The 27659-nt window shown below is 43.0% G+C and overlaps 1 protein-coding gene across 1 annotated transcript; it reads right to left on the bottom strand.

Annotated features, from left to right (window-relative positions):
• LOC132823269 (15-hydroxyprostaglandin dehydrogenase [NAD(+)]-like) lies at positions 1-26462 on the bottom strand. Its single transcript, XM_060836918.1, has 9 exons — positions 26405-26462; positions 23869-23978; positions 22255-22386; positions 11521-11644; positions 10172-10278; positions 7770-7866; positions 4334-4410; positions 599-747; positions 1-193 (listed from the first exon to the last, which is right to left on the bottom strand). Exons 3-9 carry the CDS (start codon positions 22345-22347, stop codon positions 52-54), a joined length of 789 nt encoding a protein of 262 aa, XP_060692901.1. The 5' UTR covers positions 22348-22386; positions 23869-23978; positions 26405-26462; the 3' UTR covers positions 1-51.
• Between the last annotated feature and the right edge of the window lie 1197 nt (positions 26463-27659).

Here is a 27659-nt window from a genome sequence, read left to right as displayed (position 1 = left end):
TTTAAATTTTCCACTGTTCTCAGTGACTTGTTGCTTGAATCCATTAGGTCCCTAAGTAGATTTTGGATTTTCTGGAAAAATCGCAGGGAGGGCTTCATACTCAAATTTACCAATTTCCAATGCCTTCAGCAATGCCCCATTCCTGGTCTGATCCATGACAAGCTGCAAGAATCCCTCTGCAACCTGTGAGGTCCTGAAAAAAGCAGAAGGTAATCCTGAACATTCATCTAATTAGTTTAAAATATCCCACGATCAGAACTCAAAATCTTTCAGTGTGTTAAGGCAGCACACCACTGTGCTTTCTACCCAATCTGGGAGGATCTGACTAGCAGGGTTGATAAAGGAGAAACAGCCAACATCATTGATTTCCAGTTGACACTCCACGGTAGTTTGCATATCTGCTCACACATCATTCTGCAGATTCATCAAGTCAAACATGCAAATTCTCAGGTTAATGCTGAAGATTCAGAAATCAATCTGTGTCACTTCATGGATACCACAGGTCATCACTCTACAAATACTCCTTTTCAACACTTGAAGATAGGATGTTTTCATCCTATCGATTTTAACCCCAGTTCCTGATTATGCTCATACTCACTTCAGCATTCCATATCTGGTGACCATCTTCCCAAGCCATTCCTTCATGTCCGGAGCAAAGTCTGATTCCATTTTTGTCACAAGTGGAGTTTCGACGACTCCAGGACACAGTGCTTGTAATTGAACCCCATGCTCCTCAAGGCAGGTCAGCTGAAAGCAGAAACTCTGTGAGATCTCATACTCTCTGAGTCTTATAGAACTTTACAACTTTCTGACAGGAAGCTCTCAGGTCCCGGTTTGTGTGGAGTTTTGTGATGATGGTCCATCCTGACTGCAGCAGACGGGGGGGATCAGCAGTTAATGTTTTAATGTACTCATTGGATGAGGGCATTGCTGGCTAGTCCAGCATTTGTTGCCAATTCCAGAGGGCAATTGAGAGTCAATCTCTTTGCAGTGGTTCTGGAGACAGACAAAGGATGGTAATTTCCTTCCTTAAAGAACATTAGTGAACCAGATGGTTTTTTTCCAATCACCTGCAGTGGTAGGATTTGAACATCTGATTCCAAAGCATTTCCTGGGTCTCTGGATTAACAGTTAAGTGATAATACCTCCCCATCCAGCCCAAGTTCCCTGGAAAGTGTTTGTGCTTTGTATGAGGTTCACTTGAGAGGCAGCACAATTCAAACACATGTAACTGTCAGGGGCATTAATATATTCAATCTGATTAGACTTGCCTGTCAATCCCTATACCTTCGGCTCATCTTTCATTGCAGGTGTAAAATGTTTGGAGCAAGCTTCCCCTTTTCAAGACTCACTTGCCACACAGCCTTCTAGCCATTAATCAGTTTGAGGAGTGTCTCCTGCTTCATCTATGAGGATCTAACTAACAATGTCAATAAAGCAGAAGCAGCCAATGTCGTACTGTTGGATTTCACTGAAATGGTTCATGGGATTGTGTATAATATGTTAGCACGCATAAACAATCAGTTGATGAACAGGAAGCAAATGATTCATTCTCCAGTAGGCAAGCTGTGACAATTGGAGATCCACAATGATCAGTATTGGGGCCTCAGCTATTTGCAATCTATGTTAATGAATTTGGCAAAGAGCCAAAGTAAGATATTGACATTTGCTAACCATTCAAAGCTAGACAAAAATGTCAGCTGTGAGGAGGTCACAAAGTGGTTGTAATAATGCTTAAGTAAATTAAATAATAGTAACAGTGTGATGGATGAATTATAAATTTATAAATACGCAGTTATGCACTTTCTTCATTATTGTAGGCAAGCAGAATATTTTAAAAGACATGAAATTTGCAAAGCTTGATGCTCAGAGAGATTGGTGTTTACTCAAAGAAGGAAAACAAAGTTAGCATCTTGGTCCAGTAAAAATTAGGAAGGCAAAATGCGTGTCGCCTTTGCTTGCAAGGAGGTTAGAATACAGGAATGAAGAAGTCTTGCCACAATTGATGAGTCAAAAATGATTCCTCATTTTTGACTTTTCTTTGGTTGTAGGAGAGAGGGTGGTCATTATATTTTGCGCAGTATTTGAAAGTGAGGATAGCAGATGCTGGAGATCAGAGTCAAAAGTGTGGCGCTGGAAAAGCACAGCTGGTCAGGCAGCATCCAAGGAGCAGGAGAGTCGATGTTTCAAGCATAAGCTATTCATCAGGAATTGAATGTGCAATGCTTGCAATGTGGGCGGCACGGTGGCACAGTGGTTAGCATTGCTGCCTCACAGCGCCAGAGACCCGGGTTCAATTCCCGCCTCAGGCGACAGACTGTGTGGAGTTTGCACGTTCTCCCCGTGTCTGCGTGGGTTTCCTCCGGGTGCTCCGGTTTCCTCCCACAGTCCAAAGATGTGCAGGCCAGGTGAATTGGCCATGGGAAATTGCCCGTAGTGTTAGATAAGGGGTAAATGTAGGGGTATGGATGGGCTGCGCTGCGGCGGGTCGGTGTGGACTTGTTGGCTGAAGGGCCTGTTTCCACACTAAGTAATCTAATCTAATCTCCAGCATCTGCTATCCTCACTTTCAAATACTGTGCAAAATATAATGACCAGCCTTTCCCCCACAACCAAAGAAAGTCAAAAATGAGGAAGCCATTTGATTAGGTAGAAGAGTTGAGGGGTAGGAACCTGTTGCCTTCCAAAGTCCCATCAACCAAAGTATTGGTGAGGAGGGTGTTCGGTAGCTTTTCCTTTTGGAGGCCAATTGAATCTCTTAAGTAATCATTTAATGATACCATTCACTGTAACTGGAAAATGGAAGCTTGACATGGCTACTCAGCGAATCCTAGCATTTTTCAGCAACAGCATGGCAGGGCTGGGGACAGGAGCAAGAGACAGGGCAGAGATGGGAGCATCGACATGCACATTGTATTTGACCGAAGGACCCTGCATCGAAAAATATGGGCTGGTGTGCTAAAAGCCACTGCACATGTGCTTTCTTCCAACCTTATGTCAACCCCAACTCCACAAGCTGCATATCATCCACACACACTCTATCTAGGGATCCATCCTCCTCTACACTCCAATGTAATACTGACAATGGCTACCATTCACTTAATTGATTGGAAGGTCTGAAGCTGTTCAGAGGAGCACCTGATTGCCATGAAATTGTGTTGTGCCTCCAGGAGAGAAGCAATGCCAGGCTTCCAACAGTTGTCCTAGTGATTGGTGAGGCCCCTATGTGACGTTCTCCTGTCAGTAGAAGAATGGAAGTTGGTCTAATTGAACTTTGTAAAATTCTGTCAGTGTGTAGAGATTGTTTCCCATGGCTCAGAAATCTAGAGAATGGGTTCAATCATTTTGGCATGAGATGAGGAGAAATGAGGAAGTTCACTCAAAGGATAGTGAAGCTTTGGAGTTCTCCATTCCAGAAAATTACAATTTAGCTGTTGAATACATTTCAGGCTGAGATGGATCTTTGGTCCCTCAGGGATATGAGGGATAAAGCAGGAAAGTGGTGTTGGAGTCCAAAACCAGTCATGATCATATTGGTTTAAGCACACACATAGTTGACTGAAGCTTCTATTTCATAAGTAAGAGGTGCGTGCCAATTAAACAGTTGGCACCTTTCATCTACCACCTATCACCATCTAGGAGCACTGGGATTACATAGAAGAAAAGGAGCCATGGAGTCTGAAAAAAAACCAAAGTTCATGGACCAGCAGATGCCACTCTTGGAGATCCAAGTATGGTGTAGTTGGGTCCAAGTGGACACAGGTTTGCACAAGGCAGAAGTGAGGACTGCAGATGCTGGAAACCAGAGTTTAGATTAGAGTGGTGCTGGAAAAGCACAGCAGGTCAGGCAGCATCAGAGGAGCAGGTAAATCAGGAATCCTGATGACGGGCTTTTGCCTGAAACGTCTATCTGCTTGCTCCTCGGATGCTGCATGACCTGCTGTACTTTTCCAGCAGCACTCTAATCTAAACACAGGTTTGCACAAGGAGCCTAATGGCTTTTGTATCTTCCACGCCAATGTTTGGTATTTATCCACCCTGGATAGCCATCCCACTATGTGAGACTGTGGATACCCAGTTCATGACTATATTCAAGGTCATCGTTGACAAACTTTTGGGCACTAAGGGAATCAGGGGTTCTGGAGTTAGGGTGAGAAAATTAAGTTAAGGTCCTAACTGAGCTCTCATCTTATTGAGTAGCAGAGCAAGCTTCAGGAACAATGTGGCCTGCTACTTGCTCTATGGCTGGTCCTTGTTCTTAGTTTCTTACACAGGATTAGTGCATTATTTATACAGAAAACAGTTATTCTTTGCAGTATGACATAACACTCACAGCCAGCGATGATGTGAATCCTACCACGCCGAACTTGGAGGCTGCATAAACTTGTGCACGCAAGAAAGGACACAGACCTGTTCACCACAAAACAGCCGAGAGTTAGCATCAAACACTCCATCAAACTGAAACATGTGAATATATGGGAATGTGTATACATAGAATTAGGTAATTCAGTCCATTCACTACTTCCCCTTCACATACACAAATAGCCCTGATCACATTTACCTGCATTTACTAAATCTAAAATTTAAACAAAAGTTAAGCAATAAACAGTCAGTCATAAATACCTTCTCCAGGCAATGCTTCTACCAAGAAAATCCACTTGTCAACCAATCTATATATTCCTCACATGCAGTATAAATGTAGTTTTCTGTTTACTTTGTTTTTTCTTGAGAATTGCTGTGATAAATGTAAAGCAATATGGATTTTGTTTAGCTACATTCTACATTTATGTACTACTAAAGGACTATTTAGATAAATGCTAATCAGGACACTGGATATATCCCCTGATTTTCTTTAAAACAGTAGCAATGATAACTTGCAAGTCCCCTGAGGGGCAGGCATAGTTTCATTTTAACATCTCAGCTTCTGATAGCAGAGCAACATTCCCTTATTGCTAAGCTGAAGTGTCAGTGTAAATTACTGGGATGAAGGATTAGGCTTGGCTCATAGTTTTAGGAAAGAGAAGGCTGAGGAATAGATGATGGGGTTATAATAGAAGAGACTTAAAAAAATGTTTTGACTTGTGTTGTAATCCAAAACTCAAGGTCAACTGTGTTTGATTAGGCTGCAGCTAACAGGAACTGATAGGAGACTTTACAATTGGCTGTTATGTGAATGTTATGTGAATGTAATTATGCTGAGAAATTCAGGTCTGCTAAGAGCTAACATTGTAGGAAATCAGTAACTACTGTCTCTACCAAATAAGTCAAAACTTTCAGGATTGGTCATGTACACAGATAATTCAAAACAAAGCACACATTTGGCACAGATCTGTGTAGACAGCAGCCTAGGAAATCCTTAATTTTCAGCAAGACTTCAAAGAATAGTTCTGCAAGAGGTACCAGAGGTCAGGAGGTGTGGTGAAGACAGTGACAGGAGTTCCATCTCAGACAATGTATCTTATTTGTTTAAATCCTTAGTAAATTAATTGCATTTTATAGAGCTCTAACTGTCTACATTATATCTTTGTCTACATATGGACTGTTGTCTCTCAGAGTTAGGCAACACTGTAGTGGGTCTCTGATGGGCCTTGCGCTGGAAAGTGTAGATTCAGTATATTTTTGGCAGTACAGATTTGATGGGCCAAAGAGCTTCTCATGTTTGTGTGCTTCTATGGACTATTAAACAGTCACTAACTGTAATGGAAAATTATCCATTTACTGTGAAATTTGAAAGAGAATGCTTTTCTAAAGTTTAATGCTGTGTTGAGCTTTGTAAACAATACTTTGATGAGGTTTGCAGTCAGCTTGTCTCTGTTTGAACTTTGTCAACATTCAACTTGACCTTGAGACAGTCAAATTCAGTGAAAGCTGAAGAACTGCTATGTCCAAGACAAGGGGATGAGAGAATAGCAACTTGAGTTTTACCAGTCTTTGCCCTTGAGACAATCATAAGAAACAGTATAAGCCGAGTATCTGAACAATTCTCAGGTACACCTTACATTGAGGCATCTAGCTGAATGTACTGGGTCAATTTCTTTTCTTTGCTCATGTTAACAGTTGAGTCAAATCGATTTAATTTCCACCACACTAACAAATCCAGTTGTTATGAAGATATGGGTGCACTGTACCTTTAAGAGAGTTAAAAGCTGGTAGAACTACCTGACAGTACCAAATGTTCTCAATCAGGTAACAATGTAACACTTGGTCGAAAGCTAGATTAGCTGGTTGCCTGGAAATGACAAAACAGATTTAAATTAGGCCAATCAGTTTAAATTATACCTCAAAAAATACCAATTTCCAATCAAATTTGAATTTAATATATTGACAATTTTAAAGACCAATGGTACAATCTGAAGCTTTGGGGGCATATGAATGGGAAAATTGAACAGTTAGGAGGAGAACTGCGACACCACCAGCATGTAGAGAATCCCCAAAAAATAGCTTCTTAAAAGGTACCTTTATCAATCAGTAACCTGTGAAGCAGAAATCCCTAAGAAAAAGAAAAGAAAACAGAAATACAAAGAAGAACCGAAAGCTGCCTAGTTTTGAGATGAAATGTTTTGTTTTGTAAATCTTAATCAAGATTTTTATCGGACCAGTATTGTAGAGGGGAAAATAAAAGATGGGTTAGACGAAGGAGTTGTAAATAGTTGTAAGTTAATTATTCTCTGTTTTATTTGAAGAATTAACAGATTATTGCATGGGATAAATCTTTTCTGTGTTTCTACTTTAAATTAAGCAGGAGTGTTTACCCTGCATTGCAAACAATTACAACACGTTGCAAACCCTTCTGCTTAATTTAAATCAGCAACCCAGAAAAGATTTATCCCATGCAATAATCTGTGAAAATTTGAGAGGCCAAGAACTATTTAAAGTAAAAATTAACAACTTTATTTCTTAAAGTAAAACAGAGAATAATTAACTAATAACTATTTACAACCCCTTCCGCTAATCTATCTTTTACTTTCCCCTCTACAATACTGGCCCAATAAAAATCCTAATTAAGATTCACAAAACAAAATATTTTATCTCAAAACCAGGCAGCTTTCGGTTCTTCTCTATATTTCTGTCTTCCTTTCTTCTTCTCTGGGATTCTGTTTCACAGGTAACTGATTGATAAAGGCACCTTTAAGAGAGCTTTTTTTGGGCAATCTCTACATGCTAGTGGCATGACTGTTCTCCTCCCAACTGTTCAATTTTCCCTGGTCTTATACCCCCAAAGTATCAGATTGTGCCATTGGCTTTTATGATTGTCAATATACTAAATTCAACCTTCTTTGAAAATTGGTATTTTTCGAGGTATAATTTAAACTGATTGGCCTAATTCGAATCTGTTTTGTTGCTTCCAGGCAATGGCTAATCTAGCTTTTGACAAGTGTTACATTGTTACCTGATTGAGAATATTTGGTGCTGTCAGGTAGTTCTATCAGCTTTACTCTCTTAAAGTTACAATACACCCACATCTCCATAACGCAGTAAAGAACTCAGGAAAAACCAGAAGTGATTCGAATGTAATCATCTTGTGATTGAGAGAGAATGGCTTGAGGTGAATGACACTTGAAGGGAAGTTACAGAAGTTGAGTGATGTTGTGAGTTGAATCAGATGACCAGCAGCTTGTGTGGAGGTTAAATGTATTTTCCTTTGCTGTATATTACGTGTAAAATGACTTCCCCTGAAAATGTCATTTGTCCACTGTGGATGTTCTTCAGAATTCTCAGGAAACAGTTAGGATATTCATTGATAAACTATTGTTACTTTGGTTAGTTACCTGCTATGGAGGCAATATTAACAACCACTCCTCCTTTCCCTCCAGTCTTTTTACTCATGTGCTGTATTCCCAGATAAGTTCCTTTAATTACACTAACCTGCAATACAAATATCATAGGAATCAATAGGGAGCAGGCCCATTCAGACAATGTTAAAAAAATGACATGTACAAGCAGTTGCAAAGTACAGAGAGATATATATGGACAGCAAGCTACATTCAAATTCACCCAGCAAAAGTACATTCAAGCATTAGCAGAACACATAAAAATTAGGTAATAGTAGAACGACAAGCAGTAAAACACTGTGGAAAGATGCAAAATGATTTGTGGAATAGGCAGTCTGTTAAACAGGGTGGACAAACTCAGGGTTGGCAAACTGGTTACTGGAAAAAAAAACTGATCCGTTGAATGAAGAGGATATTCAGTGGAATGAGTAAACTGGTTACGGTGCTGTGAAGATTGGTCAGTGGGTGGATCAACAGGTTGGTATAATGGATTAAATCAATCAGTGACCTGGTTAATGGGATGGATTTGGGATCCAGATTCAAATCAATGTGGTGAGATTTGAGCAACATGTTTCTGAATAAATATAAAGACCAGGTGTTTACTTTGAATAGAAAGATAAGGAAGGGAGTGCTTGACATCATATGCAGATAAAAAGTTTAAAAGTTTAACAAAGGTTAACAACAATTCAATATACTGTCCAAAAGGGCAACAGCAAAATGCTATCGATAAGTTGTATCAGGGAATAGTTAATAAATAGTAACCCACTGATATCCGCAGGAAATCGATTAGCAGACTGGCCGTGGTGATGGAATGTGACTGGTGATGATGTTTCCCAGCAACCGGTCCTCAGCTTATGCTTTTTACCGCACTTAATGATGAATTACATTGTTTTCATTCCTGTCTGGAGTGGTGATCACCCAGGCCAACTTTGAATGTTCATTCTCATTTCCTTTGAGAAAGTGATAGAGGTAATATTTCCTATATTTATGTGGATGTTATACAAACCTTACTGTATATGGATATGGAACATTCCTATATAATAAACTAAAAGGGATGGAATTGCCTACTAAATTTTCTTAGGTACAGTTTTGACGTTCTAGCACAGGAACTGGATCATAATTATCAAAAGTAGATTAACCAGGAAAGTGCTGAAAATGTGTTGCTGGAAAAGCACAGTAGGTCAGGCAGCATCCAAGGAACAGGAGAATCGACATTTCGGGCATAAGCCCTTCTTCAGAAATAAGCCTTCCTGAAGAAGGGCTTATGCCCGAAATGTCGATTCTCCTGTTCCTTGGATGCTACCTGACTTGCTGTGCTTTTCCAGCAACACATTTTCAGCTCTGATCTCCAGCATCTGCAGTCCACACTTTGACCAGGAAGGTGCCAAGAATTTGTAATGACTGAATTATCATGATCAGTTAACAGACCGTAGTCTTCTCCCACCTTTATGGGCATCTCCTGCTCCCTTGGCACAACAGATGCCTTCACAGAATCTGAACTTGTACTTCAATATTTGTTCCTGTTGTGTGAAATGTCTTAAGAACATACGAATGACATATGCCTTCAGCTGTACAAATATCTTCTGCTGCTCAATAAGAACAGTTAAAATCTTCTAAGTCAATGGAAATATCATTATCAGCAAATTCTACTCCAAGCCACCCACTATCCTGACTCGGAAATATATCACCATTCTTTCAGTGTCGCTGGGTCTTATTCCTTTAATTGCCTCTCTAATGGCATTTTGGGTGGATCTATAGCACATTGACTGTTGCAGTTTAAGAAGGAGCTCATCACCACCTTCTCAAATGTCCCGAGGCAACTATACCCATATCCCATGAGCAAATTTAAAAATTGCCATGGTGTGATGTCAATAAAATTTGGGAAATTATTGCTGGTCATCAGCTCCCATCCTTCTTTCTTACATATCTCAAGACCCTCCATCCCATTCTCCCGACAATCTCAGATCACAGCACATCTGTGATAAAGATCACTTGATCTGAGGAAAAGAAGGCTTCAGAATTTATTCTGGATCGGGACTTCCATGTCTATCATTGGTTAGTGGTGCTTAGAAACATGAGCTGTGACAAGACTGCCACCATCATTGTCTGAGCTGGCCAGGTTCTAAAGGGAATAGATGTCACATGAAGGTACCTCTGGTAGTGAGGGATCAATGATTTAACCTAACTATCCTCAGCCTCAGCAACCTACCATAGGAGTACATACTCCTATTGGGTCAAGGATATTATTAGAACCATTCTTTGACGAGCCTTACATTGATTTACAGAATTAAACCTTCAAAACATTTACCTCCAAATTCAACCACGTTCCAGTTTCAATAATTGTTATTTGAGCTTACATGAAACCCAATTAAAATAAACAATATACAATCGACACATACCAGGTTTATATTGAGGCAGTTCTCCCAGTTTTCCTCATCAAAGATCCCTGCATTGTTACATACTATATCCAATTTCTGAAATTTTTCAAGAGTTTTGCTGAAACAATCTGGAAAAGACAATGAATGCAGTTGATAAGCAAAATTTACAACATCTTTGAACAAACAAAACAACACTAAATACATTCCTCAGAATTATTCATTAAGTTACTGAGTCATAGGGTCATAGAGAGATATAGCAGAGAAACAGGCCCTTCAGCCAACCATGTCTATGCAAACCAACAAACACCAAACTACGCTAGTCCCAATTAACTGCACTTGGTCCATAGCCTACTATGCTCTGGCATTTTAAGTGCTTGTTCAGATGCTTCTTAAACATTGCAAGAGCACCTATCTCCATCACCTTTTCAGGCGGTGCATTCCATACTTCCACCATGCTCTGGGTGGAAACATTTTTTCCTCAGGTCTCCTGTAAACCATTTACTGTTCACTTTAAACTTGTACCGTCTGGCCTGAGATACATCTGCCATAGGGAATAGATTTTCTTGATTCCCCAAGTCTTTGCCTCCCATAGTTTCGCATATTTCAATTAGATTACCCTTCAGTCTGTTTTCCACAATCTGCAACCATCAAAATCCTAAAATAAAAGCCAACTGTACATTTGCACAAAGCATCTCCCCTCCTCCACACACACACTTGAAAGATAGGAAGAGTGTGTGACAACAAACCATTGAGGAATATACCTGTTTCCTAGCAAGAGGCAACAAATTAAGTCTTATGGCCAGAACTGGACAGACTCTGAGAACCATTATCAGGAGACCTGAGACACTAAACTAGAACATGCACTCACTCCTGGGACACTAAACCAGGACCATCTAAACCACAACCGACACAAGGAGCAGGTACTGAACACCACCAGTGTCTAAACAAGGAACACTTCGACTGTGATCCTCCATCAGGAACACTGAGACCCTGAAACTGAGGCTCACAGGAAAGTACCAGTTGGTGCCTGAGCAGATTGAGGATTGAATTCTGGAATCTGTGCTCCCAATGAAGTGTCCCATTTCTGGGTGGATATTTACCCCCTGCTCTGAGGGCCCAATTTCTAAGGGTGAATATATACTCATCCTTTCTCAGCAAATGAAAGTTGATCCTCAATGCTGCATTGATTATATTTAATCAATCATATTGCAGTGTATAAACTTACTACTGCCAACAATGTAACTCCCATTCACACTCACTCCAGCTGATTGTTACTCCCAATGGTTACAGCAAAGCATCTGTTTCAAAACTAGTCATTCAGAAAGAAGAAGTCAGTGGCATGTTGATAAAATTAGTGTTTGAACTGGTACCTTTCAGCTGATTCTCAGATCTTACATCACATGGAAGGAACAAAATACTCTCAGCTCCATAGATTTGTTCAAAGGCCGCTTTGGTAGCCTCCCCTGTGGGTACATTGATATCCAACAGACTCACCTAAAAGAAGCAAAACACATGGTTCAGTCCTAAAGGATCTTAAAGCAAACAAATGGGTCAGTCAAAGTGTCTGAGGAGAGCTTGGGTCAGTCAATGGTCCATTTTAATTCCTACTTCTAAACCTGACCAGACAAATGAAAACTGTACACTGAATGTCTTCTGATTTTTTCTGAATGCACTTCTGTTGGAGGATGCTTCAGCTCTGATTTGGTGCAGTGCTCCTTGGAGGACATAATGTAGAGATTTCTCATTCCTAGGGCATGGGCTGTTGCTTTAACATGAGTAAAAAGAATTCATTCAAACCAAAGCTTCTTTCAAAAGCAACAGCAGATGAAGAAAGTGTGCAGTAGTAACATTATTGTATTAATAAGGGGGATAGGAGTTCAAATGGTACCAAGCTGGAGGTGTTTTAAGACTGAGAGGGGACTTGATGGAGGTATAAATGATTCTGAGGGGCTTAGACAAGGCAGATGTGAAAAAGTTGTTCTCCCTCAGTTCAATAATAACAGGACATAATTTTAAGGTGAAAGCAGAAGGTTTAGAGGAAGGTTTCTTTTCATCCAGAGGGTGGCGGGGGTTTGGAATGCATTGCCTGGAAGGGTAGTTGAGGCAATAAACCTCACAACCTTTAAAAAGTACTTGCGTCAGTACTTGAAGTGACACAACATTGAAGGCAATGGACCAAATGCTGGAAAGTGAAATGAGTGTAGATTTAGAATAGTTTTATCAGGGGAAACCAGATGGTGTTGAGTCAGCTTTGGGAGGATGGGGGTGGAGTTGGGCCAGGAGTAAAGATGTTTGGTGGGATAGAATGAGTTGGAAAGTGGGTTTGGGATAGGTCATGGGCAGGGTGGGTCAGGTGGATAGACTGTCAGTTGGAAGTGATTGTCGGTTTGGGAAGTGCTGTCTAAGGATCGTTGGTGAATGTCTGCAGTTCATCTTATACATAGGATACACTGCTGATTTTGAAGATTGGTGGTGGAAGGAATGGATGTGGTGCCAATCAAGTGGGCTTGTTTGTCCTGGATGGTGTCAAGCTTCTTGAGTGCTGTTAGAGTTGCACTCACCCAAGCAAGTGGGGAGTGTTCCATCACACTCCTGACTTGTGAGTTGTCGATAATGAACAGGATTTGGAGAGTCAGGAGGTGAGTTATTCGCAACAGAATTTATAACCTCTGACCTGCTCTTGTGTGTTTATGTAGCAGGTTCAGTTGAGTTTTTGGTCAATGTTAATCCCAAAGGTATTGAGTTTCAGAGATGGTGACACCACAGAGAGTCAAAGAGCATTAGTTTGTTTGTTTCTTATTGGCGATGGTCATCACTTAGCATTAATATGGCATAAATATTTCTTGCCACTTGTTAGCCCAAGCCTGGATATTGTCTAGCTATTGTTGCATCTGAATATGGAGTGCTTTCTTTTTTGAGGAGTCACGAATGGTGCTGAACATTATGAATGATTTTATTGTCACATGTATTTTACAGTGAGAAAGACAATAAAATACAATGAAAAGCCTTTTCACTGTCACCTTGATCTTGTGCCATTTTTAACAGTTTTAAGAATAAGAAAAATTTAAAAAGTTATGTATCAAAGTTATCTATCAGTCCTGAGCCAGCTCATCTTTGAACATCCCCATTTTTGACCTTATGACAGAGGGGAGGTTGTTAATGAAGCAGTTGCAGGTGGTGCCCATAGTGTTCAAGGGTGCATAGAGAGGTGCATTTAGTCAGGGGTTAAAGTAAAGTAATATGATTGGGTAATAGGTCTGTGAGAGTTCCTATCTGGAGGGTTGATGGGGACTAATTGGGCCAAATGGTCTGTTTCCACACTGTAGGGATCCTATGATGACTCTACGATATATGATCATATGATTATCAGCTTGGGACAAGTCGTCAAAGATCCAAAACATTATATCAAAACTGAATTATGAGTTTTGTTAACACTGATTTTAACTGTCTATAATATTACGGAATTGACTCTGAGCCTCTGTACAATTATCTGTTTGGGATTGGTTTCCTTTTGTGATTTTGGAGAAGTTTTATAGCTCAGGTTGAGGTTCAGATTGTTTGTTTTCAGATGTTTCGTCACCATTTTAGGTAACATCATCAGTAAGCCACCAGTGAAATGCTGGTGTTATATCCAGCTTTTTATTTATGTGTCTTGATCTCTTAAGGTGGGTGATATTATTTCTGGTTCTTTTTCTCAGAGGTTGGTAAATAGAGTACAAATCAATGTGTTTACTGATGGATTTCCAGTTTGAATGCCAGGCGTCTAGGAGTTCCCGCACACGTTTATGTTTAGCCTGACCCAGGATGGATATGTTGTCACAGTCGAAGTGGTGTCCTTCTTCATCTGTGTGTAAGGATACTAATGATAGCGGGTCATATCTTTTGGTGGCTAGTTGGTGTTCGTGTATCCTGGTAGCTAGCTTTCTGCCTGTCTGTCCGATGTCGTGTTTGTTATTGTCCTTGCATGATACTTTGAAAATGACATTTGTTTTGGTGGTTGTTCATGTAGGGTTCTTTAGGTTCCTCAGCTGCTGTTTAAGTGTGTTGTTTGTAGGCTTCCATGATGCCAATTGGTCAGAGCAGTCTGGTAGTCATATCAGAGATATCTTTGATGTATGTTAGTGTGGCTAAAGATTCTGGGAGCATTGTGTCTGTTTGTTTGGGTTTATTGTTTAGGAATCAGTGGACTGTATTTATTGGGTACCTGTTCTTCTTGACTACATTGTATAGGTATTTTTCTTCTGCTGCTCATATTTCCTAGGTGCTGCAGTGTGTTGTGGCCCATTTAAATAAATTAACTATCCATACATACATACGGAGAAGGACACCATTTCAAATGGGACAATACATCCGTCTTAGGACAGGCTAAACAGAGACAAGCACAGGAATTTCTAGAGGTTTGGCATTCAAATCGGAATTCCATCAATAAACATCGTGATATGGACCCCTTTTACCAACATTTGAGAAAAAAAAACTGGAAATGATATCATCCACCTTAAGAGACCAAAACACATAAATCAAAAGTGGGCCATTACACCAGTACCATATGGTGACAAAACATCTAAAAACAAACCTTCCTGGTAGCAAGCAAATTTACATCCTGTTTTTCTTTGGAAAATGGGAGATGTCTTATTTCTCACAGCACACATGGAATATACCTTTTAAGGACATGCTTATGGTGTCAGCACTGTATCTGCTGTGACCTATTTTCATAAAGATCTCTGGCTCCATCCTGCTGATCTCCATCCTCTTACATCATAACATGCTGACAGAAGCATGAGATAGTAATACATCTGAAGGAATTAGCTTAGTGCCAGACATACAAATGTCTGTTGGTTGAATGTACAAAACTTAACTGAAGTCTTCAACGCTATGTGACCCATATCTCATACCTATGTTATGGGTGTTATTGTAAGTATCAGGATAGTTGCTGAAAATGTGTTGCTGGTTAAAGCACAGCAGGTCAGGCAGCCTCCTAGGAACAGGAAATTCGACGTTTCGGGCCAGAGCCCTTCATCAGGAATGAGGAGAGTGTGCCAGGCAGGCTAAGATAAAAGGTAGGGAGGAGGGACTTGGGGGAGGGGCGATGGAGATGTGATAGGTGGAAGGAGGTCAAGGTGAGGGTGATAGGCTGGAGTGGGGTGGGGGGAGAGAGGTCAGGAAGAAGATTGCAGGTTAGGAGGGCGGTGCTGAGTTGAGGGAACCGACTGAGACAACGTGGGGGGAGGGGAAATGAGGAAACTGGAGAAATCTGAGTTCATTCCTTGTGGTTGGAGGATTCCCAGGTGGAAGATGAGGCGCTCTTCCTCCAGCCATCGTGTTGTTACGTTCTGCTGATGGAGGAGTCCAAGGACCTGCATGTCCTCGGTGGAGTGGGAGGGAGAGTTAAAGTGTTGAGCCACGGGGTGGTTGGGTTGGTTGGTCCGAGCGTCCCAGAGGTGTTCCCTGGAGCGTTCCGCAAGTAGGCGGCCCGTCTCCCCAATATAGAGGAGGCCACATCGGGTGCAGCGGATGCAATAGATGATGTGTGTGAAGTTGCAGGTGAATTTGTGGCAGATATGGAAGGATCCCTTGGGGCCTTGGAGAGAAGTAAGGGAGGAGGTGTAGGCGCAAGTTTTAATTTCCTGCGGTTGCAGGGGAAGGTGCCGGGAGTGGAGGTTGGGTTGGTGGGGGGTGTGGACCTGACGAGGGAGTCACGAAGGGAGTGGTCTTTGCGGAACGCTGATAGGGGAGGGGAGGGAAATATATCCCTGGTGGTGGGGTCCGTTTGGAGGTGGCGGAAATGACGGCGGATGATACGCTGTATACGGAGGTTGGTGGGGTGGTAGGTGAGAACCAGTGGGGTTCTGTCTTGGTGGCGGTTGGAGTAGTGGGGCTCAAGGGCGGAGGAGTGGGAAGTGGAGGAGATGCGGTGGAGGGCATCGTCGATCACGTCTGGGGGGAATCTGCAGTCCTTGAGGAAGGAGGCCATCTGGGCTGTACGGTATTGGAACTGGTCCTCCTGGGAGCAGATGCGATGGAGATGAAGGAATTGGGAATATGGGATGGTGTTTTTACAGGGGGCAGGGTGGGAGGAGGTGTAGTCCAGGTAGCTGTGGGAGTCAGTCAGTTTATAGTAGATGTCTGTGTTGAGTCGGTCGCCCGAGATAGAAATAGAAAGGTCTAGGAAGGGGAGAGAGGAGTCTGAGACAGTCCAGGTGAATTTGAGGTCGGGATGGAAGGTGTTGGTAAAGTTGATGAACTGTTCAACCTCCTCGTGGGAGCACGAGGCAGCGCCGATACAGTCATCGATGTAGCGGAGGAAAAGGTGGGGGATGGTGCCAGTGTAGTTGCGGAAGATGGACTGTTCCACATATCCTATGAAGAGACAGGCATAACTGGGGCCCATGTGGGTGCCCATGGCAACTCCTTTAGTTTGGAGGAAGTGGGAGGATTGCAAAGAGAAGTTATTCAGGGTGAGGACCAATTCAGTCAGTCGGAGGAGGGTGTCAGTGGAAGGGTACGGGTTGGTGCTGTGGGAAAGGAAGAAGCGGAGGGCTTTGAGTCCTTCGTGATGGGGGACGGAGGTGTACAGGGACTGGATGTCCATCGTGAAAATAAGGCGTTGGGGACCGGGGAAGGGAAAATCATGGGGGAGGTGAAGGGTATGGGTGGTGTCCCAAACGTAGGTGGGGAGTTCTTGGACTAAAGGGGACAGAACCGTGTCGAGGTGCGCGGAGATGAGTTCAGTGGGGCAGGAGCAGGCTGAGACAATGGGTCGGCCGGGGCAGTCAGGTTTGTGGATTTTGGGCAGGAGGTAGAAACGGGCGGTGCGGGGTTGTGGGACTATGAGGTTGGAGGCGGTGAATGGGAGATCCCCTGAGGTGATGAGGTTATTGATGGTCTGGGAGATGATGGTTTGGTGGTGGGAGGTGGGGTCATGGTCAAGGGGGCGATAAGAGGAGGCGTCCGCGAGCTGGCATTTGGCCTCAGCGGTATAAAGGTCGGTGCACCAAACTACTACCGCGCCTCCCTTGTCTGCCGGTTTGATGGTGAGGTTGGGGTTGGAGCGGAGGGAGTGGAGGGGTGAGGTTGGGGTTGGATCTTGTAGAGGGAGGAAGAGAGCTTCTTCAAGGAAGGCATCCTTGCAAGAGGATTCGCTTCGAGTAAAAAGTGAGGTCTGCAGATGCTGGAGATCAGAGCTGAAAATGTGTTGCTGGTTAAAGCACAGCAGGTCAGGCAGCATCCTAGGATTTCCCTAGGATGCTAGGATATTTCCCTCCCCTCCCCTATCAGCGTTCCGCAAAGACCACTCCCTTCGTGACTCCCTCGTCAGGTCCACACCCCCCACCAACCCAACCTCCACTCCCGACACCTTCCCCTGCAACCACAGGAAATGTAAAACTTGCGCCCACACCTCCTCCCTTACTTCTCTCCAAGGCCCCAAGGGCTCCTTCCATATCCGCCACAAATTCACCTGCACCTCCATACACATCATCTATTGCATCCGCTGCACCCGATGTGGCCTCCTCTATATTGGGGAGACGGGCCGTCTACTTGCGGAACGCTTCAGAGAACACCTCTGGGACGCTCGGACCAACCAACCCAACCACCCCGTAGCTCAACACTTTAACTCTCCCTCCCACTCCACCAAGGACATGCAGGTCCTTGGACTCCTCCATCGGCAGAACATGACAACACGGCGGCTGGAGGAGGAGCGCCTCATCTTCCGCCTGGGAACCCTCCAACCACAAGGGATGAACTTAGATTTCTCCAGTTTCCTCATTTCCCCTCCCCCCACCTTGTCTCAGTCGGTTCCCTCAACTCAGCACCGCCCTCCTAACCTGCAATCTTCTTCCTGACCTCTCCCCCTCACCCCACTCCAGCCTATCACCCTCACCTTGACCTCCTTCCACCTATCACATCTCCATCGCCCCGCCCCCAAGTCCCTTCTCCCTACCTTTTATCTTAGCCTGCCTGGCACACTCTCCTCATTCCTGATGAAGGGCTCTGGCCCGAAACGTCGAATTTCTTGTTCCTAGGAGGCTGCCTGACCTGCTGTGCTTTAACCAGCAACACATTTTCAGCTCTGATCTCCAGCATCTGCAGACCTCACTTTTTACTAGTATCAGGATAGTTGCAGATCATCAGCTATCTCACCTCTTTGCACTAATGAGTACAGAGGAAGAAAGACAATGGGAATTGTTGTGTAGTTAGGTAGCTGGGTTCTGGGTGAATTCAAGTTTAAGGCATATAGAATATGGGAAAGCAGCCAGGAGTACATTGGAATAGTCATGTGTGGAGGTAAATGAAAGTATGGGTGAGGGTTTCAACAGCAGATCATTGGAGAGAGGCACAGCAGTGTGATATTACAGAAATATTAAAAGATAATTAGAGATGGTGCAATTTTGAGGACCAAAGGTCATCTCAGAATCAAATGCAACACCAAGGTTATGAACAGATTTGCTGAATCACAGGTCATTGTCATGAGGAGGAATGAAGTCAGTAGTTAGGGAATGGGGGTTGGACAGGAAAACAGAAATTATGGTTTTAATCTTCCAAACATTTAGTTGGAGAAAATTTCAATTCATCATTCCTGAATGCCAGATTAGCAGCCTGATAGTTTATCAACAGGGTGAGCTAGAATTGAAGAGTATTTGGAGAGAGTGAGTTTAACGACTGGTTTGGAGATGGCAACCAAGGATAGTCCATTTCTTCAAAGAGAAAATGAGAAAGCTGTATTTCTCTATTTATTGACATATTCTGTATTATTTGTGATCACATAAGAATTCCCTAATATAAAGTGTAATTTAAATAATCTACTTTACAATTATTATTTATGTATCTCAATATTAACTAAAGAATTCAGAAACCTTTAGTGTTGTTCATTAATTTTAACTAGATCCCCTAGGACTGATCAATTAATTGAACACTAACCATATGACAAATTCTTAAATCTTCATCTTCTTTTCAAATGATTTTTTTCATGGGACATACAGGTGGTACACACTGCTGCCACTGTGCATCAATAGTGAAAGAGTGAATATTTGTGCATATGTTGACAATCAAGCAGACTGCTTTGTCCTGGATGGTGTCACGTTTCTTGCTTATTGCTGGAGCTATACTCATTTAGGCAAGTATTTCATCATACTCTCGACTTGAGTTCTCTAGATAGTGGTCAGGTTGTGTGAAGAGGAGAGGTGATTCACTTGCCAAAGGGTACTGTGACCTGTACTTGTAGCCACATTAATTATATGGCTAGTCCAGTTGAGTTTTTGGTTACTGATAACCTCCCCCACATGACCTCAGGATGTTGATAATGGGGAGGGTTGGGGAGGGAGGAGCGGTGAAGGGATTGGTTTCAGTAATGATACCCCCATTGAATGTCAAGGAGTTATGATCAATAACAGTCTTATTGATGATGGTAACTGCCTTACATTTATGTTGCACAAATATTTCTTGAAATTCATGTCTTGCTGCATGTGGGCACAGAATGTAATCTGGATGGGGACCTTCAACATCAACCACCAAAAGTGACTTGGCAGCATAACTACTGCCCGAGTTGCTCAAGTCCGAAGGTATTTAGCAGCTACAGGTCTGCAACAATTGTGAAGGAGCCAATAAGAAGGAAAATCATACTTGACCTCAACTCCCCCCAGTCAGACATGTTTTAATGTAATGGCCGACACGATGGGCTGAATGGCCTATTTCTATTTCTATGTCTTATGGTCAACCCGCAGAAAACAAGGATTTGCTGCATAATATATCTACAAGAGAGCAGGAATTTAGCAAAGCTCCTCAGACAGTACCTTTCAAACTTGCGACCACTTCCATCTTGAAGGACAGGGGCAGCAGACACCTGGGAATGCCATCACCTGCAATTTTCCTCCAAGCCACTCACCATCTTGACTTGAAAATACATCGCTGTTTGTTCACTGTCACTGGGTCAAAATCCTGCAACTCCCTTCCCAACAGTACTTCTAGCTATAGCGTATGGACTGCAGTGATTCAAGGTGGCAGCTAACCACCACCTTTTCTAGGGCACTAGAAATGGGCAATAAATTCTGCTGCAGCTGGCAATGCCCACATCTTAAATGTGAATAAAAGCAAGGTCATTGAAACAGGTAAAGACTCCACTCTGAAGAACTTTTGCTATTATGATGACAGACGAACAAAAATCAAATTAGGTTACCCATATACCTAAACAAAAACAGATATTGGTGGAGAAACTCTGCAGATCATGCAGCACCTGTGGACAGAAAGCAGAGTGAACAATTTGAGTACAGTGACTGATTTTCAGAACTGATAGTAGCTAAAAAGGCATGGTACATATGCTGAAGACAGAGGATGGTTGTAGTAAAGGAGTAAGCGATAGGCGGAGATGCCACCTTGATAGGAAAGTAAAACAGTGAGTCAAACAAAGGGGCCAGACAGAAAGAAGAGCTGTTAATGGAGATGATAAGTGAAAATGGGTTAGCTGTGCTGAAAGCTGTCCATATGACGACAAGGCCCATATGATGACAGGGCCTGTAGCATATCTTAGATCCAATCCTCCAGCTCAGCAGTGTCCTCTCGAATTGTCCTACCAGTCTACCTGCCTTCCCACCTATCCGCTCCACCTTTCCCTCCGACCAATCACTATCACTCCCCACCTACATCTGCTTATTGCCTTCTGAGCTAACTTGCCCCCATCTCCACCCTCCTATTTATCCCTTCCACCCCCTCCACCCACCTACATTCCTGATGAAGGGCTTATGCCCGAAAAATTCGATTCTCCTGCTTCTCAGATACTGCCTGACCTCCTGTGCTTTTCCAGGCCAACACTTTCAGACTCTGATCTCCAGCATCTGCAGTCCTTGCTTTCTCCCTACACTACTGCAGCAAACCCAAGGCAGAGATGTTGATCAGGGAACCAGTGATGTGTTAAAGTGACAAGAGGGCAGGACTTACACAGTTAACATGGTGGGTGCCAGGGAACAATACTGAATGAAAAGATTTCGAGGTGCAGGTGCATATTTCATTGAAAGTCGAGTCGCAGATAAACAATGTCATGAAGCAGGCATTTGGCATATTTGCCTTCACTGGTCAGAACATTGAGTATAGGATTGGGCTATCCTGTTGTAGCTATAAACGATATTGGTTTGGCCACTTTTGGAATATTGTGTTCAATTCTGGTCTTCCTGCTACAGGAAAGATGTTGTTAAACTGAAGAAGATGCAGAAAAGCTTTACAAGGATGTTGCTGGGACGGGAGGGTTTTAGATATAGGGAGAGGCTGAAAAGGGTGGGGCTTTTTTCCTTGGTGTGTGGGATGCTGAGGGTTGAATTTATGGAGGTTTATAAAATCATGAAGGATATGGATAGGGTAAATAGCCATGGTCTTCTTCCTAGGGTGTGAGAGTCCAAAACTAGACTGTGTAGTTTTAAGGTGAGAGGGCAAAGATGTAAAGAGGACCGAAGCCACACCTTTATCACACAGAGGGTGATGCACGTAGGCAATGTGTTGCCAGAGGAAGTTGCAGAGGCAAGTAAAATTTAAAAGACATTTAGACTGGTACACGAATAGGAAGTGTTTAGAAGAATATGGGCAAAATGCTGGCAAATATGACTAGGTCAGATTGGGACGTCTGTTTGGCAGGGAGGGATTGGACTGAAGGGTCAGTTTCTGTGCTGTACGACTCGATGACTTTATAACAGGAAACTGATTGTCTTTTTTGCTGACAGAACGCAGGTATTCTGCAAGGCCCTCACCCAGCCTATGCTTCACCTCCCCACCAAGAGACCACATTGTGAGCGGCGAATACAGTAGACGAGGTTGCTTCAACTGCAAGGGGTGTCTGCAGCCTTGGATAGTGAGGAGGAGGGCGGTAGATAGATAGGTGTTACACCTTCTGCCATTGCATATTTACAGCCTGGCTATTCCTGCAAACTGCTGGAATATGGTTTTCCCTGCAGTTAAGTTCCAATTTGAAACTCATTATTCAACCTAGCTTTTACGTACCGCTTGTTCCAGGTCAGTCATCAAGTTAACACAAACTGCTGCACTTCTGAACACACTGCCTGGGCAATGGTCGCCTTTCTTTGCACGGGGAAATTGACAGGAACTGATTCCAGCAGAAATGTTACCTTAGCGCCGTTCTTCAGGAGGATTTCAGCAATTGCTTTCCCGATGCCTTGGGCAGCGCCTGTGACCAGCGCAACTTTCCCCTGGAGCTCCATCGTAGCACTGACGGTGGACTTTAGCGATTTGCTCCTAGGCTTTATGAAGTGTGTGCAGTTAACTTATCACGAGTAAATATTTGCTCGAGCTGCTGATATCTATCTAAACACAGAGGAAGACACCAAGACCACCCCCATCCTCCTGAGCTGATCAATCCCCTCCCCATTCCTTTGTGGTTTTTGCACCAATCTGAAAATCCATCACCCTCCCACTGTTCCCCGCCCTCACATTTCTCGTTCATGGCCAGCATCCATGCTATGAATTGGAACAGTTCCTCAGCCTTTAAACCCAGCAGCGTTTGATCGGGGAAAGGGTTATCGTTATCTGAGTTCACTCTGCCTTTGCCCTCTGCCCAGTACCCAGGCGGTGAGCTGTCATAACAAGGTCCATTCACTTCACTTTGAAGAACTAAGGAGCGTGGATTTGGGAGGATGGTGGGGCTCTGGAATGCACTTCTGGAACGTTAGTTGAGGCAGGAAACCTCACAACCTTTAAAAAGTACTTGGAATGAGCACTTGCAACATCGTAACTTTCAAGGCTGTGGGCTCAGTGCTGGACAATGGGACTGATGTAGACTTAGAATAGTTTATAGGTGCCGACTGGATGGGGCAAAGGACCTTTTCTGCACTGTATGATTCTAAGGGTCAGAGCAGGCTTGAGGTTTTTCTCTGAGGTTGTTGGAGGTGACTGAGGGTGAGAGATACAGAACCAGTCCCCGCACAGGGATGTGCATTGACTGAGACATAACCACAGGAGGCCGCATTCCAAGAATTGAAAAGGGGGCATAGATGATATTTCTTCACCGGCCTGCAATGGGCTAAATGGCCTTCTAGTGCCACCGATCTTTAAACACCCAATCCTCGTATTCATCCGCACTCAGTAACTACAGTTTCTGCATTCATCCCGCCCACCAAAGGAAAAAAGTCACATTAAGTGTAAATAAAAATAATTTTATTCCATAAGAATCAAACAACCTGAATACGGTAACTCTCCACTTGACAATGACTCATTAATGTTTTTTTTTGTGCGCGGCACGGTGGCACAGTAGTTAGCACTGCTGCCTCACAGAGCCTGAGACCCGGGTTCAATTCCCGACTCAGGCGACTGACTGTGTGGAGTTTGCACGTTCTCCCCGTGTCTGTGTGGGTTTCCTCCGGGTGCTCCGGTTTCCTCCCACAATCCAAAGATGTGCGGGTCAGGTGAATTGGCCATGCTAAATTGCCCGTAGTGTTAGGTAAGGGGTAAATGTGGGGGTATGGGTGGGTTGCGCTTCGGCGGGTTGGTGTGGACTTGTTGGGCCGAAGGGCCTGTTTCCACACTGTAAGTAATCTAATCTAATCAATGTTGTTTTACTTCAATATTATTAATAATATAAATGTGCTAATTTAATATTGAGTTATTGATATTTAAACATGAATTGAATATTTAAAACTCTTGCAGTGTGTCTACATGCACGTCTGACGTCTTACATTCCGACTCTCAGTCCTGTTGTTCCTCTTGCTTCCACCCTGTATTCTCACCTTTAAAGTCTCCAATGTCTATTACCACCACCACATTAGCCGCTGTTCCTATTCTGGGTCTTAGTGCCTGGCTTCCTCTTCAGAATACGCACTGACGTAGTGGACTCCACCTAGAGGCAGAGGTTGACAAAGCAGGGAGTCATGAGAAACAAAAACAGAAACTGCTGGAGAATCTCAGCAGGTCTGGCAGTTTCTGCAGCAAGAAAGCACAGAGTTAATGTTTTGAGTCCAGTGCCCATTCTGTTTTCTTCAGTTCTGATGAAACATTGCTAGAATCAAAATTTTAACTTTTCTCCACTGATGCTGCCAGATCTGCTGAGTTTCTCCTGAATGATCTATTTTGGATTCATATCGCAGTTGTTTGATCTATGTTGGGCAGTTATGAGACTTCAGCTGCTAACTGAAGAACAACTTATGCCATTATATGGAGCCTGATCAGCTTACAATGATAAAACTGGAAAGTGGTGGAGAAAGTCAGCATATCTGGCATCATCTATGGAGTGGATGTACCATAATCCAAATTCATCCAACCTTCCCTTATAGCTAACACATTCCAATCCAGACAATATCTTTGTGCCCTGTCCAAAGTCTGCATTGTGAAACATTAACTCTGTTTTCTCTCCACAGAGGCTGAGTTTCTCCAAAATTTCCCTTTTGTTAAAGATTTTTGTATCAGTTCCCCCGAATTTGTTTATGATTTATTACAACAGCCAACATTGTTTCATGTCAGTTGATTTCCCTGGAGTGTGGATGGCTGAAGGGTGACCTTACAAAGGTTTATAAAATCATGAGTGGCATGAATAGGCTGAATAGACAAGGTCTTTTTGGTCCAAAACTGGAGGGCATAGGCTCAAGGTGACAAGGGAAAGATTGAAAAGGGATCTAAGGGGCAATGCTTTCATGCAGAGGTTGGTGTGGGTATGGAATGAGCTGTTAGAAGGAGTAGTGAAGGCTGGTACAGTTACAACATTTAAAAGGCATCTGGATGGTTACATGAATAGGAAGGGTATAAACAGATATGAGTCAAAAGCAACAAGTATTATTTAGGTTGTCTGATTGGCATGGATGAGTTGGACCAAAGTCTGTTTCTATCCTATGTCTTTTAATGACGCTAATTGCTCAGTTCTTGAGATTATCAGAATTATTCTCCCCACTAATTCAGCTGAAACATATCCTGTCAGTAATGCTTTTCAAAAGCCCACTATCATTTTAAGGGCTTATTAAAATTTTGTTCATGGGATGTGGGTGTCTAGATAGACCAGCATTTATTGCCCATCCCTACCAGCTCCAGAGAAAATGTTGGTGAGATGCCTTATTTAATCCCTGTTATCTTTGACAGTCAGGACATCCACAGGGAAGGGGTTTTAGGATTTTGACCCAATAACAGTGAAGGAACAGCAATCTATTTTCACATTAGGATGGTGTGTATTGAGGGGAACTTGCAGAGGTGGTGATTCCACTTATCTACTGCCCTTGCCCTTGTAGATCTTATGAGTATGGAAGTGATGATTAAGGAGGCTTGATGAATTTCTGCAGTGCATCTTGTTGATGGTGCACTCTGCTGTTGAGCATCATTGGGGATAGGAGTGAATATTAAAAGTGGTGGATGCATGTTAAGAAGCTCAGCGGTTTTGTTCTGGATGGTGTTGAGCTTCTTGATTGTTGTTGGATCTGCACCCACCTAGGCAAGTGAAGATTACTCTCTTGCTCACGACTTGTAGGTGGTGGACTGGCACTGGGGAGACACTCACTATAGAATTTCAGCCTCTAACTTGTTCTTGTTGTGACATTCATTATATGGCTCATGCAATTCAGTTTCTTGTCAACTATAAACTTCAGGATACTGATTGTAGAGGATTCAAGGCATAATGCCAATGAATGTTAAGGGGTGATGACTGGATTTTTTCCATTTGTTGGTTGTGGGTATTGCTGGCAAGGCCTGTATTTATTATCCATTCCCAATCACCCAGAGGAAGCTTAAGACTCAACCACATTGCTGTGGGTCACCTGTAGGCCAGCAGATTTCCTTCCCTAAAGGAGATTTGTAAACCAGATGGGATTTTCCAAAATTCAGCAGCAGTTTCTTGATTAAACTCTTTATTCCAGATTTTTATTGAATTCAAATTCCATCATCTACCATGGCAGATTTCAAACCCAGTTTCTGGGACATTACCTGGGTCGTCTAGTGATAATACCACTCAGTTAATGCCACTCTGAGATAGTTTAATCTTTCAGATGTTCATTACCTGGCATGAATATTAGTTGTCACTTATCAGCCCAAGCTTGGATACAATCCAGGTCTTGCTGCATATGGACATGGGCTAGTTCAATACCTGAGGAGTCATGGCTGGTGCTGAAACATAGAAACCAGAAGCAGGAGGTGGCCATTCAACCCTTTCAGCCTGCTCGACCATTCCATATGATCATGGTTGATCCTCTATCAAATGCTATGTTTCCACTTTCTCCTCATAACTCTTGATACCTAAATAATCTGAAGAAACTATCCCTTTCTTGAATATATATTCAGGTACACTACCTTTGAGTGAAGAAATTTTTCCTCAGCTTCGTCCTAAATGGACTATTTGATGTTGTGGTTCTGTTCGCCGAGCTGGGAATTTGTGTTGCAGATGTTTCGTCCCCTGTCTAGGTGACATCCTCAGTGCTTGGGATCCTCCTGTGAAGCGCTTCTGTGATCTTTCCTGCGGCAGTTATAGTGGTTTGAATCTGCTGCTTCCGGTTGTCAGTTCTAGCTGTCCATTGCAGTGGTCGGTATATTGGGTCCTGGTCGATGTGCTTATTGATTGAATCTGTGGATGAGTGTCATGCCTCTAGGAATTCCCTGGCTGTTCTCTGGTTGGCTTGTCCTATAATAGTAGTGTTGTCCCAGTGAAATTCATGTTGCTTGTCATCTGCGTGTGGTAATGATTACAGATGCTCACAACAGACTCCACAAATACAGACAAGAAATTGTGCGCCAAAAATCGTTAATTTCAAAAACCATCAATCAGGAATTGACATGGACCATAGAACAGGCCGCCACCATAGGACAGAACAGGATCACACACCGCAAAAAAACGGCACTAAAAGAAAAAAATGGCAAAACTAACACACAACAGCGAGGACACCACAACACACACCTGGGTTAGAAACCTCTCCCACAGACAGCTCACAGACACGGAAAGAACAATACTGGCCAAGGGACTGAATTATAACCACAGGGATGCCAAGACCGCAGACTTCCTAGCAGCACTAGAATGCACACTCAGAAACAATAGACAGACAGAAGAGACACAACAAACATTGAGACAAAATATCGTACCTCTGATAACAAGGAAAAGACAAACACATAACCTCAACACCAAGGAGAGGGAAGCACTAAAATCACTAAGAAACAATAAGAACATAATCATACTACCAGCAGACAAAGGCAGAATGACGGTCATCCTGGACAAAGCAGACTACATCCAAAAAGCCCAACAACTACTTGCAGATACCAACACCTACCAAAAGAGGGAGTTTGACCCCACCCCACAGCTCACCAATAGGATAAACAACACACCGAGGAATCTACAAAAAAACAGACAGATAACCAGGTTTGACCGACAGAGAATGAAACCTGAAAGCAACAACATTCCCAGATTCTATGGACTACCTAAAGTGCACAAACCAGACATCCCACTCAGACTCATAGTATCACTACCAGGGACACTATCATACAAACTGGCTAAAGAACTACAGCAGAAACTGAAACACCTGATCAGCGGATCCGGACACTCTATACAATCAACACA

The sequence above is a fragment of the Hemiscyllium ocellatum genome, chromosome 16 (genome assembly GCF_020745735.1).
Source record: "Hemiscyllium ocellatum isolate sHemOce1 chromosome 16, sHemOce1.pat.X.cur, whole genome shotgun sequence".
Lineage (NCBI taxonomy): Eukaryota > Metazoa > Chordata > Chondrichthyes > Orectolobiformes > Hemiscylliidae > Hemiscyllium > Hemiscyllium ocellatum.
Note: the sequence above shows the minus strand (reverse complement) of the source record. Positions and strands in the feature narration are given on the sequence as shown.

Coding starts and splice junctions, on each gene's coding strand:
- LOC132823269 (XM_060836918.1), bottom strand. CDS start 22,347: ATGGAGCTCCAGGGGAAAGTTGCGCTGGTCACAGGCGCTGCCCAAGGC. Junction 10,279..11,520: donor ATCTGAGAATCAGCTGAAAG/GTACCAGTTCAA, acceptor TGTCTTTTCCAG/ATTGTTTCAGCAAAACTCTT. Junction 7,867..10,171: donor ACTGCCTCAATATAAACCTG/GTATGTGTCGAT, acceptor TTTGTATTGCAG/GTTAGTGTAATTAAAGGAAC.